The 16,297-nt window shown below is 47.8% G+C and overlaps 1 protein-coding gene across 2 annotated transcripts in view; it reads right to left on the reverse strand.

Moving 5' to 3' along the window:
- Positions 1-16,297, reverse strand: part of CPN1 (carboxypeptidase N subunit 1) — a 91,127-nt gene that overhangs the window by 44,093 nt on the left and 30,737 nt on the right. For both annotated transcript variants that reach the window (XM_088452157.1, XM_088452158.1), the window contains exon 4: positions 214-399. In XM_088452157.1, the coding sequence (XP_088308283.1) occupies positions 214-399 (186 nt within the window). The remainder of the gene's footprint in view (positions 1-213; positions 400-16,297) is intronic.

Consider the following 16,297-nt stretch of genomic DNA (forward strand, 5'->3'; position numbering starts at 1 on the left):
ATTTGTTCCAAACTTACTTGATCCGGGTCAGCTGAATTGGCCAACACACAAGTAGAAATGTGTACAAAAGAAAAAAAACAACTTTAATATGAACTTCCTAACAAATAGTAGCAGAAAAATTGATAATAATGATTTGCTAATCATCTTATATAAGCTGTGGGAGCTTAATGTAACTGCTTTTTATCGAGAGTGGTTTACAAAGTTATCAATTACCGATTTAAACAACTTGTCGTCGGCTGTGGCTGTGTAACTAGGCATGCCGCGGAAGCCTCTGCCCCGGAATTCCTTTGTTTTATCGAAGGGATAATTAGCTACAACAGCGCCACCGTGAAGATTGGCCGAGAGGACAAAATTGTAATTCTGCATCCATAGAATTGTGGCGATTGTCTCTGGCTCCGCCTGTTCAACATTAAACAGAAAAAAAAAAGTTTAAAAAGCAGCTGTCTGATTATTGAACATTATATAGAAACCTGGGTATTACATAGCTGAATAATGTACAGTACAAACTGCAATAAATACAGATTTCTAAAACTGACTTGCTGGACAGAGCTTATCCAATTTACATCACTATAGAATGATGGTATGAGGAACTGATAACACACAAAAGCCTAAAGCTTCTGAACTCTTAGGGGCCTAATTAGAAGGAATTTATGTGGAATACACCCCCCCCCCCATAACACGTGTGTTCGGGGGGAGGAGTTATTCCCACAAATATTAAGGATCCCCTAAATGTATGTATAAGGTGTCACGTCACTGAGGTGTTGTTGATTTGGGTCGGGACCCCTAGGCTGTAGCGCATGCAGGGGGGGTTTCCGAGCACACAGACACCAAGCTGCCCCCCTCCCCACCTGGCTCTGCCCCCTCCCACGCCACGATCGGAGCTTAGCTTCGATTGGGCAGTGCAGTGGACAGCCGGTCAGGTGACTGTGACCATGTGTGACCGACCCAAGTCAGAATGAGCTTCTGCACAAAAGCTCATTCTGGCTCATTCCACACCTCTCCAGTGCTTCTATCACAATATATACATATATATATATATATATATATATATATATATATATATAAATACTGCATTTTACACTGCTAGGGCTAGCTATAGTGTGTGGGAAAGCTGGAACAGACTGTGAAGATACAATGGAGTCGGGTGCTGTTAGCACAATATGAATCAGACTGTACAAATGCTGGACTTGGATGCTGTAATGCAGCAGAAGCAGTAGATATTGGGACTGAGGGCTCGATTCAAATCCGCTTGCTAGATGCATTCGCACGCACCCAGCGTATGTAAATCCGGCAAGGCAGATGATCGCACGGCAAGGCATTAGCACGCCCACTATGTCTTGGCGTGCGATCGTTTTGTGTATGCAGATGCCCACCAGCCTGTCTTAAGATGTCCACTTGCGCACGTCATCTCCAGGAAGTGTATGTAACCAACGGTACATCGGGTACCATCGGATGCAATCGCAGTGCTTGAGGCAGACCATACCCTGCCGCAAGCACTGCCAGCACTTCAGTGTAAAATCCAGCCAGATGTGTGTAGAATGATGCTGTCTATAAATTATGCACGCCTCTGAAACGGCGTTGAGACGCTCAGGCACGCCTGCGTTTGCACCACCACTCCCCCATTTCCAGCGACCAACCCTTGTCGCCACCCACAAACGGCTTCTCCTGTCACTCATTCTAGCGAGGTGGCTACGGGCAGTGAGCGAGCGCTTCACGATCACATGGACTGTTTCGCGCATGCCCTGAGTGCCCGATTCAGAAAAAGCTGCCTATTCTGGAGAAACGTGTTGAGGGAACGGAGTTATCAGTCCTGTGGCAGGACATATTCCTCTTTATGCGCACACGCGCTGTACAGCTGGATATCGATCTACCCCTTTGTGTTACTCTTCCAGCACTGCCGGCTCTTTTACGAGATACAGTTGAACTGTCCATGAGCGTCAGATTTGTATTCACTGAGCTCAGGGGGACTCATGGAGCGAACAGCCGGACACTTCTTCCTGCAGATTTTACCGGATTGCAGCACCTTTGGATCATGCATTACCGGAGTGGGGGGCCTTGCAGGTGGACTGTGTACTATGGATTACTGTGGACGGCTGGGATTTTAAGCTCTGTCCCGTACTTGGCTTACACGCCAGCATCTGCTATTCCTTGTTTGGATTATTGTGCCTATGGAGTAACCGGCTTTTACACAGTCTGCTTGCCCACAGCAGCTGCTTCATCGTTATTAACATTGTATCACGTTACAGCTCCCAATATAAACTGCTACTTATCAGAGAACTGTTACATTGTAGATTTATTTATACTACAAGACCATTACAGTAGTGGTTTATGTACTTAAAAGGGATATTCACCACAGGCTGATCTATATCAATATTTATTGATCCTATATTGATATAGTTTTTTAATAGTAGTATATTTATCCCACTCCCAGGAGTTTTCTCACATTATCATTCTGTTTTTTGTTTTTTTGTTTATTGTATGATGTATTATGTCTGGCAGATGAATGCCTTTATTAATTAATAAATATTTTTTCAATTGGATATATTGACCCATGCTGTGAGTGATAAGCGCTACCTACCTATTGTGTTTTGTCTGTTTTATTGTTGGAGGTGTGGCAAAGCCTCTGGTAGGTGTGCAGCATTGAACTCCAGCAGACGGGTTTAGTGCTCTACACCCCCTCTGGTGCTTGGGCTAATATTTTGCTTTGCAGTTAATGTTGGAACTGCGTGATTCCAACATCACCTGTAGCCTGCTTCTATTGGTGATGTTGGAACTCCAAGCTATGCACAATAGAAGCAGGCTGCAGGTGATGTTGGAACTGCGTGCTATGCACAATAGAAGCAGGCTGCAGGTGATGTTTTGAACTGTGTGCTATTCACAATAGAAACACGCTGCAGGTGATGTTGGAACTGCGTGCTATGCACAATAGAAGCAGGCTACAAATGATGTTGGAACTGCGTGCTATGCACAATAGAAACAGGTTGCAGGTGACGTTGGAAGTGCGTGCTATGCACAATAAAAGCAGGCTACAGATGACGTTGGAACTGAGTGCTATGCACAATAGAAGCAGGCTACAGATGATGTTGGAACTGTGTGCTGTGCACAATAGAAGCAGGTTGCAGGTGATGATGGAACTGAGTGCTATGCACAATAAAAGCAGGGTACAAATGATGTTGGAACTGCGTGCTATGCACAATAGAAGCAGGCTACAGATGATGTTGGAACTGCGTGCTGTGCACAATAGAAGCAGGCTGCAGGTGATGTTGGAACTGCGTGCTATGCACAATAGAAGCAGGCTACAAATGATGTTGGAACTGCGTGCTATGCACAATAGAAGCAGGCTACAGATGATGTTGGAACTTCATGCTATGCACAATAGAAGCAGGCTACAGATGATGTTGGAACTGCGTGCTGTGCACAATAAAAGCAGGCTACAGATGATGTTGGAACTGCGTGCTGTGCACAATAGAAGCAGGCTGCAGGTGATGTTGGAACTGCATGCTATGAACAATAGAAGCAGGCTACAAATGATGTTGGAACTGCGTGCTATGCACAATAGAAGCAGGTTGCAGGTGACGTTGGAACTGCGTGCTATGCACAATAAAAGCAGGCTACAGATGACGTTGGAACTGAGTGCTATGCACAATAGAAGCAGGCTACAGATGATGTTGGAACTGAGTGCTATGCACAATAGAAGCAGGCTACAGATGATGTTGGAAATGCGTGCTATGCACAATAGCAGGCTGCAGGTGATGTTGGAACTGCGTGCTATGCACAATAGAAGCAGGCTACAAATGATGTTGGAACTGCGTGCTATGCAAAATAGAAGCAGATTGCAGGTGATGTTGGAACTGCGTGCTATTCTCAATAAAAGCAGGCTACAGATGATGTTGGAACTTCATGCTGTGCACAATAGAAGCAGGCTACAAATGATGTTGGAACTGCGTGCTATGCACAATAGAAGCAGGTTGCAGGTGATGTTGGAACTGCATGCTGTGCACAATGGAAGCAGGCTACAGGTGATGTTGGAACTGCATGCTATGCACAATAGAAGCAGGCTACAAATGATGTTGGAACTGCGTGCTATACACAATAGAAGCAGGTTGCAGGTGATGTTGGAACTGCGTGCTATGCACAATAAAAGCAGGCTACAGATGATGTTGGAACTGCATGCTATGCACAATAAAAGCAGGCTACAGATGATGTTGGAACTGCGTGCTGTGCACAATAGAAGCAGGCTGCAGGTGATGTTGGAACAGCGTGCTATGCACAATAGAAGCAGGCTACAAATGATGTTGGAACTGCGTGCTATGCACAATAGAAGCAGGCTACAGATGATGTTGGAACTGAGTGCTATGCACAATAGAAGCAGGCTACAGATGAAGTTGGAACTGCGTGCTATGCACAATAGAAGCAGGCTACAGATGATGTTGGAACTGCGTGCTGTGCACAATAAAAGCAGGCTACAGATGATGTTGGAACTGCGTGCTATGCACAATAGAAGCAGGCTGCAGGTGATGTTGGAACTGTGTGCTATGCACAATAGAAGCAGGCTACAAATGATGTTGGAACTGCATGCTATGCACAATAGAAGCAGGTTGCAGGTGACATTGGAACTGCGTGCTATGCACAATAAAAGCAGGCTACAGATGACGTTGGACCTGAGTGCTATGCACAATAGAAGCAGGCTACAGATGATGTTGGAACTGAGTGCTATGCACAATAAAAGCAGGCTACAGATGATGTTGGAACTGCGTGCTGTGCACAATAGAAACAGGCTGCAGGTGATGTTGGAACTGCGTGCTATGCACAATAGAAGCAGATTGCAGGTTATGTTGGAACTGCGTGCTATTCACAATAAAAGCAGGCTACAGATGATGTTGGAACTGCATGCTGTGCACAATAGAAGCAGGCTACAAATGATGTTGGAACTGCGTGCTATGCACAATAGAAGCAGGTTGCAGGTGATGTTGGAACTGCATGCTATGCACAATGGAAGCAGGCTACAGGTGATGTTGGAACTGCATGCTATGCACAATAGAAGCAGGCTACAAATGATGTTGGAACTGCGTGCTATACACAATAGAAGCAGGTTGCAGGTGATGTTGGAACTGCGTGCTATGCACAATAAAAGCAGGCTACAGATGATGTTGGAACTTGGTGCTATGCACAATAAAAGCAGGCTACAGATGATGTTGGAACTGAGTGCTATGCACAATAGAAGCAGGCTACAGATGATGTTGGAAATGCGTGCTGTGCACAATAGAAGCAGGCTGCAGGTGATGTTGGAACTGCGTGCTATGAACAATAGAAGCAGGCTACAAATGATGTTGGAACTGCGTGCTATGCACAATAGAAGCAGGCTACAGATGATGTTGGAACTTCATGCTATGCACAATAGAAGCAGGCTACAGATGATGTTGGAACTGCGTGCTGTGCACAATAAAAGCAGGCTACAGATGATGTTGGAACTGCGTGCTGTGCACAATAGAAGCAGGCTGCAGGTGATGTTGGAACTGCATGCTAAGTACAATAGAAGCAGGCTACAAATGATGTTGGAACTGCGTGCTATGCACAATAGAAGCAGGTTGCAGGTGACGTTGGAACTGCGTGCTATGCACAATAAAAGCAGGCTACAGATGACGTTGGAACTGAGTGCTATGCACAATAGAAGCAGGCTACAGATGATGTTGGAACTGAGTGCTATGCACAATAGAAGCAGGCTACAGATGATGTTGGAAATGCGTGCTGTGCACAATAGAAGCAGGCTGCAGGTGATGTTGGAACTGCGTGCTATGCACAATAGAAGCAGGCTACAAATGATGTTGGAACTGCATGCTATGCAAAATAGAAGCAGATTGCAGGTGATGTTGGAACTGCGTGCTATTCTCAATAAAAGCAGGCTACAGATGATGTTGGAACTTCATGCTGTGCACAATAGAAGCAGGCTACAAATGATGTTGGAACTGCGTGCTATGCACAATAGAAGCAGGTTGCAGGTGATGTTGGAACTGCATGCTGTGCACAATAGAAGCAGGCTACAGGTGATGTTGGAACTGCATGCTATGCACAATAGAAGCAGGCTACAAATGATGTTGGAACTGCGTGCTATACACAATAGAAGCAGGTTGCAGGTGATGTTGGAACTGCGTGCTATGCACAATAAAAGCAGGCTACAGATGATGTTGGAACTGCATGCTATGCACAATAAAAGCAGGCTACAGATGATGTTGGAACTGTGTGCTGTGCACAATAGAAGCAGGCTGCAGGTGATGTTGGAACTGCGTGCTATGCACAATAGAAGCAGGCTACAAATGATGTTGGAACTGCGTGCTATGCACAATAGAAGCAGGCTACAGATGATGTTGGAACTGAGTGCTATGCACAATAGAAGCAGGCTACAGATGATGTTGGAACTGCGTGCTATGCACAATAGAAGCAGACTACAAATGATGTTGGAACTGCGTGCTATGCACAATAGAAGCAGGCTACAGATGATGTTGGAACTTCATGCTATGCACAATAGAAGCAGGCTACAGATGATGTTGGAACTGCATGCTGTGCACAATAAAAGCAGGCTACAGATGATGTTGGAACTGCGTGCTGTGCACAATAGAAGCAGGCTGCAGGTGATGTTGGAACTGCATGCTATGAACAATAGAAGCAGGCTACAAATGATGTTGGAAATGCGTGCTATGCACAATAGAAGCAGGTTGCAGGTGATGTTGGAACTGCGTGCTATGCACAATAAAAGCAGGCTACAGATGACGTTGGAACTGCGTGCTATGCACAATAGAAGCAGGCTACAGATGATGTTGGAACTGCGTGCTGTGCACAATAAAAGCAGGCTACAGATGATGTTGGAACTGCGTGCTATGCACAATAGAAGCAGGCTGCAGGTGATGTTGGAACTGTGTGCTATGCACAATAGAAGCAGGCTACAAATCATGTTGGAACTGCATGCTATGCACAATAGAAGCAGGTTGCAGGTGACATTGGAACTGCGTGCTATGCACAATAAAAGCAGGCTACAGATGACGTTGGACCTGAGTGCTATGCACAATAGAAGCAGGCTACAGATGATGTTGGAACTGAGTGCTATGCACAATAAAAGCAGGCTACAGATGATGTTGGAACTGCGTGCTGTGCACAATAGAAACAGGCTGCAGGTGATGTTGGAACTGCGTGCTATGCACAATAGAAGCAGATTGCAGGTTATGTTGGAACTGCGTGCTATTCACAATAAAAGCAGGCTACAGATGATGTTGGAACTGCATGCTGTGCACAATAGAAGCAGGCTACAAATGATGTTGGAACTGCGTGCTATGCACAATAGAAGCAGGTTGCAGGTGATGTTGGAACTGCATGCTATGCACAATGGAAGCAGGCTACAGGTGATGTTGGAACTGCATGCTATGCACAATAGAAGCAGGCTACAAATGATGTTGGAACTGCGTGCTATACACAATAGAAGCAGGTTGCAGGTGATGTTGGAACTGCGTGCTATGCACAATAAAAGCAGGCTACAGATGATGTTGGAACTTGGTGCTATGCACAATAAAAGCAGGCTACAGATGATGTTGGAACTGCGTGCTGTGCACAATAGAAGCAGGTTGCAGGTGATGTTGGAACTGCGTGCTATGCACAATAGAAGCAGGCTACAAATTATGTTGGAACTGCATGCTATGCACAATAGAAGCAGGCTGCAGGTGATGTTGGAACTATGTGCTATGCACAATAGAAGCAGGCTACAAATGCTGTTGGAACTGCATGCTATGCACAATAGAAGCAGGTTGCAGGTGACGTTGGAACTGCCTGCTATGCACAATAAAAGCAGGCTACAGATGACGTTGGACCTGAGTACTATGCACAATAGAAGCAGGCTACAGATGATGTTGGAACTGAGTGCTATGCACAATAAAAGCAGGCTACAGATGATGTTGGAACTGCGTGCTGTGCACAATAGAAACAGGCTGCAGGTGATGTTGGAACTGCGTGCTATGCACAATAGAAGCAGGCTACAAATGATGTTGGAACTGCGTGCTATGCAAAATAGAAGCAGATTGCAGGTTATGTTGGAACTGCGTGCTATTCACAATAAAAGCAGGCTACAGATGATGTTGGAACTGCATGCTGTGCACAATAGAAGCAGGCTACAAATGATGTTGGAACTGCGTGCTATGCACAATAGAAGCAGGTTTCAGGTGATGTTGGAACTGCATGCTATGCACAATGGAAGCAGGCTACAGGTGATGTTGGAACTGCATGCTATGCAGCAGGCTACAAATGATGTTGGAACTGCCGTGCTATACACAATAGAAGCAGGTTGCAGGTGATGTTGGAACTGCGTGCTATGCACAATAAAAGCAGGCTACAGATGATGTTGGAACTTGGTGCTATGCACAATAAAAGCAGGCTACAGATGATGTTGGAACTGCGTGCGGTGCACAATAGAAGCAGGTTGCAGGTGATGTTGGAACTGCGTGCTATGCACAATAGAAGCAGGGTACAAATGATGTTGGAACTGCGTGCTATGCACAATAGAAGCAGGCTACAGATGATGTTGGAACTGAGTGCTATGCACAATAGAAGCAGGCTACAGATGATGTTGGAACTGCGTGCTGTGCACAATAAAAGCAGGCTACAGATGATGTTGGAACTGCTTGCTGTGCTCAATAGAAGCAGGCTGCAGGTGATGTTGGAACTGCGGTGCTATGCACAATAGAAGCAAGCTACAAATGATGTTGGAACTGCCTGCTATGCACAATAGAAGCAGGGCTTCAAATGGTGTTGGAACTGAGTGCAATGCACAATAGAAGCAGGTTGCAGGTGATGTTGGAACTGCGTGCTATGCACAATAGAAGCAGGCTACAGGATGATGTTGGAACTGAGGCCCCTCATTCAGAGGCGGTCGGAGGATGCAAGCGGTCGCTCAGAAACTGGACGGTCGCTTGCATCCTGACCGGGCCGCCTCTGTTTCGGTCATTAGGCTGTGGGTTTACACCCACAGCTCTAACGACCGCTAGGGTGATGGTCGCGATGGTCATAGACCATCGCGACCATCGGGGCTTACGACGAGACCCTAGGGTAGGGTCTCACTTGTCGTAAGGCCTGGGAGAGCTTCTGGCTCTGTCAGTGCCCGAAACTCTCCACTGACATCACTAATGATGTCAGTGGGGGCCTCCCCCAAACGGCAGGCGTTCCCATGGGAATGCCTCCGTTTGGGCTGCCAGCCCCCCGGCCCGCCTTCCCAAACGGGGCGATCTGTCAATCAACATCGATAGCTCGCCCCCTTTGGAAAGAGACCCGCTACGACCGGCGCTGTCGGTCGTAGCGGGTCTCACGCATGCGCACGAAGGAGCCGGCTCCCTCGTGTGCTTGTGCACTGGACAAACATCAAGGCGGCCGTGCGGTCGTAGACCGTACGGCAGCCTCTGAATGAAGCCCTGAGTGCTATGCACAATAGAAGCAGGCTACAGATGATGTTGGAACTGAGTGCTTTATTCAGAGGCGGCCGTACGGTCTACGACCGCATGGCCGCCTCGATGTTTCTCTAGTGCGCATGCGCACGAGGGAGCCGGCTCCTTCGTGCGCATGCGTGAGACCCGCTACGACCGACAGCGCCGGTCGTAGCGGGTCTCTTTCCAAAGGGGGTGAGCTGTCGATGTTGATTGACAGCTCCCCCCATTTGGAAGGCGGGCCGGGGGGGGTGGCAGCCCAAACGGAGACGTTCCCATGGGAACGCCTGCCGTTTGGTGGAGGCCCCACTGACATCACTAGTGATGTCAGTGGAGAGCTTCCGGCTCTGACAGAGCCAGAAGCTCTCCGGGGCTTACTACAAGTGAGACCCTACCCTAGGGTCTCGTCAGAAGCCCCGATGGTCGCGATGGTCCTTGACCATCGCGACCATCACCCTAGCGGTCGCTAGAGCTGTGGGTGTAAACCCACAGCCTAACGACCAAAACAGAGGCGACCAATCAGGATACAAGCGGCCGCCCAGTTTCTGAGCAACAGCTTGCATCCTCCGACCGCCTCTGAATGAGGGCCTGAGTGCTATGCACAATAAAAGCAGGCTACAGATGATGTTGGAACTGTGTGCTATGCACAATAGAAGCAGGCTACAGATGATGTTGGAACTGAGTGCTATGCACAATAGAAGCAGGCTACAGATGATGTTGGAACTGCGTGCTGTGCACAATAGAAGCAGGCTGCAGGTGATGTTGGAACTGCGTGCTATGCACAATAGAAGCAGGCTACAAATGATGTTGGAACTGCGTGCTATGCAAAATAGAAGCAGATTGCAGGTGATGTTGGAACTGCGTGCTATTCTCAATAAAAGCAGGCTACAGATGATGTTGGAACTTCATGCTGTGCACAATAGAAGCAGGCTACAAATGATGTTGGAACTGCGTGCTATGCACAATAGAAGCAGGTTGCAGGTGATGTTGGAACTGCATGCTGTGCACAATGGAAGCAGGCTACAGGTGATGTTGGAACTGCATGCTATGCACAATAGAAGCAGGCTACAAATGATGTTGGAACTGCGTGGTATACACAATAGAAGCAGGTTGCAGGTGATGTTGGAACTGCGTGCTATGCACAATAAAAGCAGGCTACAGATGATGTTGGAACTGCATGCTATGCACAATAAAAGCAGGCTACAGATGATGTTGGAACTGTGTGCTGTGCACAATAGAAGCAGGCTGCAGGTGATGTTGGAACTGCGTGCTATGCACAATAGAAGCAGGCTACAAATGATGTTGGAACTGCGTGCTATGCACAATAGAAGCAGGCTACAGATGATGTTGGAACTGAGTGCTATGCACAATAGAAGCAGGCTACAGATGATGTTGGAACTGCGTGCTATGCACAATAGAAGCAGACTACAAATGATGTTGGAACTGCGTGCTATGCACAATAGAAGCAGGCTACAGATGATGTTGGAACTTCATGCTATGCACAATAGAAGCAGGCTACAGATGATGTTGGAACTGCATGCTGTGCACAATAAAAGCAGGCTACAGATGATGTTGGAACTGCGTGCTGTGCACAATAGAAGCAGGCTGCAGGTGATGTTGGAACTGCATGCTATGAACAATAGAAGCAGGCTACAAATGATGTTGGAAATGCGTGCTATGCACAATAGAAGCAGGTTGCAGGTGATGTTGGAACTGCGTGCTATGCACAATAAAAGCAGGCTACAGATGACGTTGGAACTGCGTGCTATGCACAATAGAAGCAGGCTACAGATGATGTTGGAACTGCGTGCTGTGCACAATAAAAGCAGGCTACAGATGATGTTGGAACTGCGTGCTATGCACAATAGAAGCAGGCTGCAGGTGATGTTGGAACTGTGTGCTATGCACAATAGAAGCAGGCTACAAATCATGTTGGAACTGCATGCTATGCACAATAGAAGCAGGTTGCAGGTGACATTGGAACTGCGTGCTATGCACAATAAAAGCAGGCTACAGATGACGTTGGACCTGAGTGCTATGCACAATAGAAGCAGGCTACAGATGATGTTGGAACTGAGTGCTATGCACAATAAAAGCAGGCTACAGATGATGTTGGAACTGCGTGCTGTGCACAATAGAAACAGGCTGCAGGTGATGTTGGAACTGCGTGCTATGCACAATAGAAGCAGATTGCAGGTTATGTTGGAACTGCGTGCTATTCACAATAAAAGCAGGCTACAGATGATGTTGGAACTGCATGCTGTGCACAATAGAAGCAGGCTACAAATGATGTTGGAACTGCGTGCTATGCACAATAGAAGCAGGTTGCAGGTGATGTTGGAACTGCATGCTATGCACAATGGAAGCAGGCTACAGGTGATGTTGGAACTGCATGCTATGCACAATAGAAGCAGGCTACAAATGATGTTGGAACTGCGTGCTATACACAATAGAAGCAGGTTGCAGGTGATGTTGGAACTGCGTGCTATGCACAATAAAAGCAGGCTACAGATGATGTTGGAACTTGGTGCTATGCACAATAAAAGCAGGCTACAGATGATGTTGGAACTGCGTGCTGTGCACAATAGAAGCAGGTTGCAGGTGATGTTGGAACTGCGTGCTATGCACAATAGAAGCAGGCTACAAATTATGTTGGAACTCCATGCTATGCACAATAGAAGCAGGCTGCAGGTGATGTTGGAACTATGTGCTATGCACAATAGAAGCAGGCTACAAATGCTGTTGGAACTGCATGCTATGCACAATAGAAGCAGGTTGCAGGTGACGTTGGAACTGCGTGCTATGCACAATAAAAGCAGGCTACAGATGACGTTGGACCTGAGTGCTATGCACAATAGAAGCAGGCTACAGATGATGTTGGAACTGAGTGCTATGCACAATAAAAGCAGGCTACAGATGATGTTGGAACTGCGTGCTGTGCACAATAGAAACAGGCTGCAGGTGATGTTGGAACTGCGTGCTATGCACAATAGAAGCAGGCTACAAATGATGTTGGAACTGCGTGCTATGCAAAATAGAAGCAGATTGCAGGTTATGTTGGAACTGCGTGCTATTCACAATAAAAGCAGGCTACAGATGATGTTGGAACTGCATGCTGTGCACAATAGAAGCAGGCTACAAATGATGTTGGAACTGCGTGCTATGCACAATAGAAGCAGGTTTCAGGTGATGTTGGAACTGCATGCTATGCACAATGGAAGCAGGCTACAGGTGATGTTGGAACTGCATGCTATGCACAATAGAAGCAGGCTACAAATGATGTTGGAACTGCGTGCTATACACAATAGAAGCAGGTTGCAGGTGATGTTGGAACTGCGTGCTATGCACAATAAAAGCAGGCTACAGATGATGTTGGAACTTGGTGCTATGCACAATAAAAGCAGGCTACAGATGATGTTGGAACTGCGTGCGGTGCACAATAGAAGCAGGTTGCAGGTGATGTTGGAACTGCGTGCTATGCACAATAGAAGCAGGGTACAAATGATGTTGGAACTGCGTGCTATGCACAATAGAAGCAGGCTACAGATGATGTTGGAACTGAGTGCTATGCACAATAGAAGCAGGCTACAGATGATGTTGGAACTGCGTGCTGTGCACAATAAAAGCAGGCTACAGATGATGTTGGAACTGCTTGCTCTGCTCAATAGAAGCAGGCTGCAGGTGATGTTGGAACTGCGTGCTATGCACAATAGAAGCAAGCTACAAATGATGTTGGAACTGCCTGCTATGCACAATAGAAGCAGGCTTCAAATGGTGTTGGAACTGAGTGCAATGCACAATAGAAGCAGGTTGCAGGTGATGTTGGAACTGCGTGCTATGCACAATAGAAGCAGGCTACAGATGATGTTGGAACTGAGGCCCTCATTCAGAGGCGGTCGGAGGATGCAAGCGGTCGCTCAGAAACTGGACGGTCGCTTGCATCCTGACCGGGCCGCCTCTGTTTCGGTCATTAGGCTGTGGGTTTACACCCACAGCTCTAACGACCGCTAGGGTGATGGTCGCGATGGTCATAGCCCATCGCGACCATCGGGGCTTACGACGAGACCCTAGGGTAGGGTCTCACTTGTCGTAAGCCTGGGAGAGCTTCTGGCTCTGTCAGTGCCGGAAACTCTCCACTGACATCACTAATGATGTCAGTGGGGCCTCCCCCAAACGGCAGGCGTTCCCATGGGAATGCCTCCGTTTGGGCTGCCAGCCCCCCGGCCCGCCTTCCAAACGGGGCGATCTGTCAATCAACATCGATAGCTCGCCCCCTTTGGAAAGAGACCCGCTACGACCGGCGCTGTCGGTCGTAGCGGGTCTCACGCATGCGCACGAAGGAGCCGGCTCCCTCGTGTGCTTGTGCACTGGACAAACATCAAGGCGGCCGTGCGGTCGTAGACCGTACGGCAGCCTCTGAATGAAGCCCTGAGTGCTATGCACAATAGAAGCAGGCTACAGATGATGTTGGAACTGAGTGCTTTATTCAGAGGCGGCCGTACGGTCTACGACCGCATGGCCGCCTCGATGTTTCTCTAGTGCGCATGCGCACGAGGGAGCCGGCTCCTTCGTGCGCATGCGTGAGACCCGCTACGACCGACAGCGCCGGTCGTAGCGGGTCTCTTTCCAAAGGGGGTGAGCTGTCGATGTTGATTGACAGCTCCCCCCATTTGGAAGGCGGGCCGGGGGGGTGGCAGCCCAAACGGAGACGTTCCCATGGGAACGCCTGCCGTTTGGTGGAGGCCCCACTGACATCACTAGTGATGTCAGTGGAGAGCTTCCGGCTCTGACAGAGCCAGAAGCTCTCCGGGGCTTACGACAAGTGAGACCCTAGCCTAGGGTCTCGTCAGAAGCCCCGATGGTCGCGATGGTCCTTGACCATCGCGACCATCACCCTAGCGGTCGCTAGAGCTGTGGGTGTAAACCCACAGCCTAACGACCAAAACAGAGGCGACCAATCAGGATACAAGCGGCCGCCCAGTTTCTGAGCAAACAGCTTGCATCCTCCGACCGCCTCTGAATGAGGGCCTGAGTGCTATGCACAATAAAAGCAGGCTACAGATGATGTTGGAACTGTGTGCTATGCACAATAGAAGCAGGCTACAGATGATGTTGGAACTGAGTGCTATGCACAATAGAAGCAGGCTACAAATGATGTTGGAACTGCGTGCTATGCAAAATAGAAGCAGGTTGCAGATGACGTTGGAAGTGCGTGCTATGCACAATAAAAGCAGGCTACAGATGACGTTGGAATTGAGTGCTATGCACAATAGAAACACGCTGCAGGTGATGTTGGAACTGCGTGCTATGCACAATAGAAGCAGGCTACAAATGATGTTGGAACTGCGTGCTATGCACAATAGAAGCAGGTTGCAGGTGACGTTGGAACTGCGTGCTATGCACAATAAAAGCAGGCCACAGATGACGTTGGAACTGCGTGCTGTGCACAATAGAAGCAGGCTGCAGGTGATGTTGGAACTGAGTGCTTTGCACAATAGAAGAGCAGATTGCAGGTGTTGTTGGAACTGTGTGCTGTGCACAATAGAAGCAGGCTGCAGGTGATGTTGGAACTGTGTGCTGTGCACAATAGAAGCAGGCTACAGATGATGTTGGAACTGTGTGCTGTGCACAATAGAAGCAGGCTGCAGGTGATGTTGGAACTGCGTGCTATGCACAATAGAAACACGCTGCAGGTGATGTTGGAAGTGCGTGCTATGCACAATAGAAGCAGGCTACAAATGATGTTAGAACTGCGTGCTATGCAAAATAGAAGCAGATTGCAGGTGATGTTGGAACTGCGTGTTATTCACAATAAAAGCAGGCTACAGATGATGTTGGAACTGCATGCTGTGCATGATAGAAGCAGGCTACAAATGATGTTTGAACTGCATGCTATGCACAATAGAAGCAGGTTGCAGGTGATGTTGGAAATGCATGCTATGCACAATGGAAGCAGGCTACAGGTGATGTTGGAACTGCATGCTTTGCACAATAGAAGCAGGTTGCAGGTGTTTTGTCTGTTTTATTGTTGGAGGTGTGGCAAAGCCTCCGGTAGGTGTGCAGCATTGAACTCCAGGAGGCGGGTTTAGTGCTCTACACCCCCTCTGGTGCTTGGGCTAATATTTTGCTTTGCAGTTAATGTTGGAACTGCGTGCTTCCAACATCACCTGTAGCCTGCTTCTATTGGTGATGTTGGAACTCCATGCTATGCACAATAGAAGCAGGCTGCAGGTGATGTTGGAACTGCGTGCTATGCACAATAGAAGCAGGCTACAAATGATGTTGGAACTGTGTGCTATGCACAATAGAAACACGCTGCAGGTGATGTTGGAACTGCGTGCTATGCACAATAGAAGCAGGCTACAAATGATGTTGGAACTGCGTGCTATGCACAATAGAAGCAGGTTGCAGGTGACGTTTGAAGTGCGTGCTATGCACAATAAAAGCAGGCTACAGATGACGTTGGAACTGAGTGCTATGCACAATAGAAGCAGGCTACAGATGATGTTGGAACTGTGTGCTGTGCACAATAGAAGCAGGTTGCAGGTGATGATGGAACTGCGTGCTATGCACAATAAAAGCAGGCTACAGATGATGTTGGAACTGCGTGCTGTGCACAATAGAAGCAGGCTACAGATGATGTTGGAACTGCGTGCTGTGCACAATAAAAGCAGGCTACAGATGATGTTGGAACTGCGTGCTGTGCACAATAGAAGCAGGCTGCAGGTGATGTTGGAACTGCATGCTATGAACAATAGAAGCAGGCTACAAATGATGTTGGAACTGCGTGCTATGCACAATAGAAGCAGGTTGCAGGTGATGTTGGAACTGCGTGCTAT

This window comes from Taudactylus pleione, unplaced genomic scaffold, assembly GCF_031769625.1.
Source record: "Taudactylus pleione unplaced genomic scaffold, aTauple2 ptg000034l, whole genome shotgun sequence".
NCBI lineage: Eukaryota > Metazoa > Chordata > Amphibia > Anura > Myobatrachidae > Taudactylus > Taudactylus pleione.